This window comes from Sphaeroforma arctica (genome assembly GCF_001186125.1).
Source record: "Sphaeroforma arctica JP610 unplaced genomic scaffold supercont1.1639, whole genome shotgun sequence".
Classification (NCBI taxonomy): Eukaryota; class Ichthyosporea; order Ichthyophonida; genus Sphaeroforma; species Sphaeroforma arctica.
Window position 1 is genome coordinate 7,162 of NW_014038919.1, and position 5,440 is coordinate 12,601.

The 5,440-nt window shown below is 43.6% G+C and overlaps 2 protein-coding genes across 2 annotated transcripts; one reads left to right on the forward strand and one right to left on the reverse strand.

Moving 5' to 3' along the window:
• SARC_11343 (hypothetical protein) lies at positions 1-1,615 on the forward strand. The gene is made up of 3 exons (XM_014294573.1): positions 1-193; positions 867-991; positions 1,369-1,615. The coding sequence occupies exons 1-3, from the start codon at positions 44-46 to the stop codon at positions 1,556-1,558; spliced, it is 465 nt and encodes a 154-aa protein (XP_014150048.1). The 5' UTR covers positions 1-43; the 3' UTR covers positions 1,559-1,615.
• A 211-nt stretch (positions 1,616-1,826) lies between these two features.
• SARC_11344 (hypothetical protein) lies at positions 1,827-2,895 on the reverse strand. Its single transcript, XM_014294574.1, has one exon. The coding sequence runs from the start codon at positions 2,730-2,732 to the stop codon at positions 1,926-1,928; it is 807 nt and encodes a 268-aa protein (XP_014150049.1). The 5' UTR covers positions 2,733-2,895; the 3' UTR covers positions 1,827-1,925.
• Between the last annotated feature and the right edge of the window lie 2,545 nt (positions 2,896-5,440).

The following is a 5,440-nucleotide window of genomic DNA, read 5'->3' on the forward strand; positions in this document are numbered from 1 at the left end:
CACACGACCATGCGTCATAGACTTTAAACTTTCAGATACGCTGATGAGTTGGTTTTCCGTCACACACCTGCACGTGTGGATGTGCATGTGCAGAAATGCACATCTCGACGACCCCCACTATGTTAAGAATCTCAACAAAGATCTGTATGAGTGCTTCCAGGAGGACATCTCTGCGCGTATATACGCTATGGGGGTACGTATGCGCGTGGTGACATTGTGGCAAATCGTACCTACGGACTCGTACTTATGTGGCTGTCGCTTGTGCATGTTGAACCATCAAACTATTAGTCATGTACACTTATCTGGGAGGAAAGAACTTCAAGCGTATACCTATACTGTGAGCATATTTGTGGGGTATAGTAGTAGCCGTCACGTAGCTGCGGAAGTATGTAAATGCATGGAGCTCTGCGAATCTCTCGAGGACATTCTTGTTCGTAGTATGTTCCTGCAAGGTTCTACGCATAGGTGCGTGCATGCACATGTGTAGAGTTCAGGTGTACTTGCGCGGGTGGCTGCTCGCTTGATCTTTGATTGTCTCACTTAGTGAAAACGTGGCTTTCAGCGTTGAGTAGTCAACAAACTATCCTCAGCACGAGTATTTCGCATGTGTTATCACTACCCATACTAATCTCTGAACTTAAAGCTGACCCGCCAATTGATCAATGACCAACTGCGTATCACCTGGGTGTGACTGAACGCACCCGTACAAGGATTGGCCCTCTTGTATAGGCAGAAGCATCTGCTCATATAAGCACACACACTTAACACCCATATGTATCACGCTTTGGCTTGCGCTGCTCCCGATTGATTCCCACAGTCACAGTGTTCCTCGTGGTAGACTCAATTGCACTACTGCTCCATTGCAGGTTACCGATGCTATGGAAGTAGGTAGGCGGATTAAACAGCTGGTGGAGATATTCTGGGGATTTACTGTTGCGTACGATGAAGGGCTTCTCTACGAGGATTCGGTTTTGGCTGCTGCTCTCTGGAGGTATGAGTCTCCCCATGTTTTTTGTGTATCGTAATCCTTGTGGGTTTCGCACAGTCTGCAAGTCTTCGCATGCTGCTGTTTGGTGTGATGCAACGTTGGTTTCGCCTGCGCATGTGGCCGTTTGCATTCCTGTCCCAATGTGCGCGCAAGCTTAACACTCATTCATATTTGTTCAGTTAGTGAATGAGTGTATCCTCTTGGTAGTGCATTCCATAACCAAATTCTATTTTTGGCATGCTTAATTCTGATGATAAATTGTGATAGTTCAGTTGCTTGTGCACTGTGTGTAGCGGTGCCGTCTCAGGTGTCATGGTGTATCTCAGCAAGCAGCTCAGCTTAGAATGTGTTCAATACTCAGACCTTTCCTTTAACGACAGGAATATGTATGACTGTCGACCGGACGTCCCGATACAAGAATTGGAAGCTCTGGTGAGATACATCCGACGAGAGACATTAGCATTAGATGATATGAGTGACAGCGATGTTCTGCTGGGCATCACATACTTCAAACCTCCGGACTATCAACCACATGAGTCGCACTCTCCCGTCGCTGACAACGTGCAGTAGCTTCACATGTGATCACAATGTCTGTTGATAATTAAATTGTCCTGCTGGACTAGCCAATTCTCACTTACTTGTTCAATGTGTCTTCACCCATTGCGATAATTGGGTGCTGCAATAGCTGGACTCTATCATATTTCGTATATCAAATGTCCTTTAAATCAGGACTGACATGACTACCTTGCAATCTAGCAGGTGATTTGAGCTAAGCTCAAGTATAGCACTATCATGTACAATATCGAGAAAACTTCATTGATTCTGGGCAGATATATATAATGCTTTTTTATTTTATATAAATATATATATATATATATATATTCAGATTGTGCGTCACGCTGTCGAGTGCAGTGTGGCACAAAATGGTGGTGGCAGTCTAGTTCGTACTAATTTTGCAATCCACCCATTGCTTGCCATTTGAGTGTTTGTACTTTCGCATGATTCCTTCAGCCTGTGCATCACTGCAATCACCGTTAGTGTTATATTCAACCCCGAACACGGCCTTATCCTGCTTCACAAATGCTTCATAATTGCTGCAGTATGCGTTCTTTGAGAACTTTGCACAAGACTCGTTGATCGCGTAGTCCATAACGTCAATCAGATCAGGGATCAAATCAACGGTGTTCTTCTGTGCAATCTCGAGACCCAATTCGTGGGCGGTATTTGCCATCCAACGCATGTATTCAATCTGATACGGCTTTAAACTGTCTTTGGTTTCGCCCGGTACGGCGTCACTACCATATTCGTATGCGTCGGTATTGTCCGGTTCTATTCCGTGACATCCCTTTTTAACTGCCTCCTCCATTCTGGCCTTGATTAAGTGCTTGAAGCTCTTCCACTGTGTGATATCCATCCAGTACTCTCCGGGGTATCGGCTATCTTTTGAAGCATACTCCATCATATCGAGATAGTCTGGTCTCCAATCCTCGGCAGTACCGGCACTGAAATAGCACACCACGTACTGTCCTCCGTCTACAAGAGACTTGACATAGTCCTTTGACTTCGTCTGTAGATCGATGTCAATCATGTAGCCATTACTGGTGTCTTCATATCCCCATGCCTCGAGTGTCCAGGTGGTACCCTGTGTTAGCTTGTTCACACTTCGTCGAATTGCAGTTGCATCGACTGAGTATGCAGCTAGGGAAGCCGCTACTGTTAACGTTTGGATCATAGATGAATACATTTTTTTGTGATAGTTGAACAATAGTGATGGCGGTTTTTATAGTATTCGCAGCTTCGCACGCTGAGTTAGAACTTAGGAGTCAGGACACAGGACTCCAGGACTCCAGGAGCCTGTTCAGACTTTTAGATAAGGAGGCTATATTTCACTATTGTGATTGTTTTTGTCTTCAAGTTCTGGGCATTTTTAGCACAAGTAAGTTGGTACTAAGCGTGATAGATTCTCTCGCGCTACAGTGGAAGCCGTAGACCTGGAGCCCTCTCGGCAAGAAAACAGCAGTAACTATGGGGGGGGAGCCAAACCAGTCGAACTGTTCACAGAGAAATCGTCAAGAATTTTCATGACCCTAGAGAAGAAATAAAATAATCTGCCTGATCGGACTATTTGTCCTTCTGATCGGACTATTGTCCGAAGGAACAGTGGAGCACACTAGTAGTAGTAGAGTAGACACCACTGGCACCTCCGCGCCAATAACTTAAAAATAGAGTTAGTAAAACACCTCACTCTACACTCCACACTCCACAGTCTACAGTCTACAGCCAAGTCCACGGGCACAGTGACAAGACGGACAAGACTCACAAGGAGTCAAAGAGTTAAGGAGTCAAGAACTCAAGGCACTAGCTGAGTCGCTGACCAGCAGAGTGACCAGAGACAAAAACCTCAAAAGTAGTACGTTTTTAATTGTTTTTAAAAACCCAAAAAAAAAAATTTAAATTCGACAACAATTGTCATAAATAAATAGCCTCCTAAATTGTACAAAAATACGGTTTTTTTTCTAAAAGGCGAGACATTTTTTTATAAAAACAGAAGCACAATATAATATTTACTGAGAAGTGAGACGATGCAAGTTCTATGACCGGATAAATAAATGTAAAATATAATTATCGAGAAGTACGTAAACTACACAAGTGCCACCTGCCCTGACGTGATGTATTGATGACTGATTTAGCAGGCTGCCAAGAAGAGAGTAATAGCCGACAGCCCGACTGGTCTGTCAGGCTGTCAGCAATCAGCACGCGGGCGCCCAGACGACCACCGTCCACTCCAGTCGCCCACTCCCAGTTTTAATACCAGCAGCAAAGGGCAGAGAGTAACAAACATAAATACAACAACTCATAGTCTGCTGAAGTTCTGATATTCTATTTTATTTTTTCTGAAGGCTATGAACAATACAAGGCGCCTTTAAAAAAATGGGATCGGTCTCTCGGACCGCTGATTCCAGATTCCCAGAGTACGAGAAATTCGAGGTATCGTATGCGGGAGTAGTTTTTAACAAGAGACAAAGTTGATGCCGACATCTATAAGTCCCTCTATAGACTCTCTGTTAGATTGATACTCTATTTATATCAAAAGGTAGAGTGACATTGTAGATTGTAGCCTGCAGGGCAGTTGCCTGCCCTCGGAATTCAGAAATTTGCAAGGCCTGTCTCAGGCTGTCTGGCGACTTGCCTCCCTGGACTGAGGACTCTGCTGGTAGTGGAGTCCTGGACTCCGGGAGGCTGGTGGTTTAAAAGTGTTGATACACCAACTCACCATCAGGTATAATAGCATAGCCTAATGTAAGGCAGCTTTTGCCAACTTATTCAAATTGTAGGAGATATATTTTGCAAAGAGTAAACCAGAATGTAATTACAAAACAAATCCCCAGAATTTTCATTTCACATGCTGAAGTTCATGTGATGTTAAAATTCGTTGAAATTCTAGGGGAGGTTGTTGGAAATCTCAACGAGAATTTCTCCGAGAATTTCCAACATTGTCGCATTTGGCAACTTGAAAATCTTTGTTTTTGGCAATTCGGCATTGTTCCCAGAATGCGATTTTTGAGAATATCATTCTGGAAATGAAAATGAGGAGTGACCCACATTTTCATTTCGGAGAGAAGAAATTATGTTCTATTTTTAAAGTTACTCAAACTTTCGCGCGTAAACAAGGGTTTTATCATGAAAATTGATGCCGTGTTGATAAACACTTTGAGCATTCCATTACAAGTTCACAACACCAATATGTGCGAATACGAAGAAGTATGTACCGGGGAATGTGGCGAGTGCAATGCGGAGGCACACCGTCAACGTAGTATCAAGGTACTTTCAATGTTGACAATGCTCATGAGTAACACTACCGCCACACTGCTGGCAATTGGAGATTGTGTAACCGATATGTATAGTCAGCACGGTCCGGAAGGTCACCGGGTGAATGTGTATAACGAAATCTATCTCAGAGGACTCGAAGATCTAAAGTCTGTTATGAACAGTCTTAGTCCTCGACTGTACAGGCAATGTCTGCGAATGCTACTTGCAGTGTTTGAAGCCCTCGTGGCAGAGATCAAGGAGCATTATAAACCTGACGGAATATTCATGTATACGTATTTGACATTCGCAGGACAATGGTTATCACAAACATATTTGGCGCGGATCTTTGGAAGATTGACTGAAACAGTGTTCAACAATCTAAGGAAGGCTATATATTATATTAATCTTGTCCTGTATAAAAAGTATGTAAAAATGCCGGACGAGACTACACCTGTGCCCAAGAAGATACGGCAAGACGGAGATTCTGACCGTTTTTTTCTGGGTTTTTTTGTGAGCTGAGTCTGTACGATGGCACCCAAGCTAGTTTCTTCTATTCAATATTCGCGGTAGCTAACTTTATAAGAGCCCACGATCCAACAGACAACTACAACTGGGAAGAAGGTGGAAACAACTCGTGTAAAC

Coding starts and splice junctions, on each gene's coding strand:
- SARC_11343 (XM_014294573.1), top strand. CDS start 44: ATGAGTTGGTTTTCCGTCACACACCTGCACGTGTGGATGTGCATGTGC. Junction 194..866: donor CGCGTATATACGCTATGGGG/GTACGTATGCGC, acceptor GCTCCATTGCAG/GTTACCGATGCTATGGAAGT. Junction 992..1,368: donor TTGGCTGCTGCTCTCTGGAG/GTATGAGTCTCC, acceptor CTTTAACGACAG/GAATATGTATGACTGTCGAC.
- SARC_11344 (XM_014294574.1), bottom strand. CDS start 2,732: ATGTATTCATCTATGATCCAAACGTTAACAGTAGCGGCTTCCCTAGCT.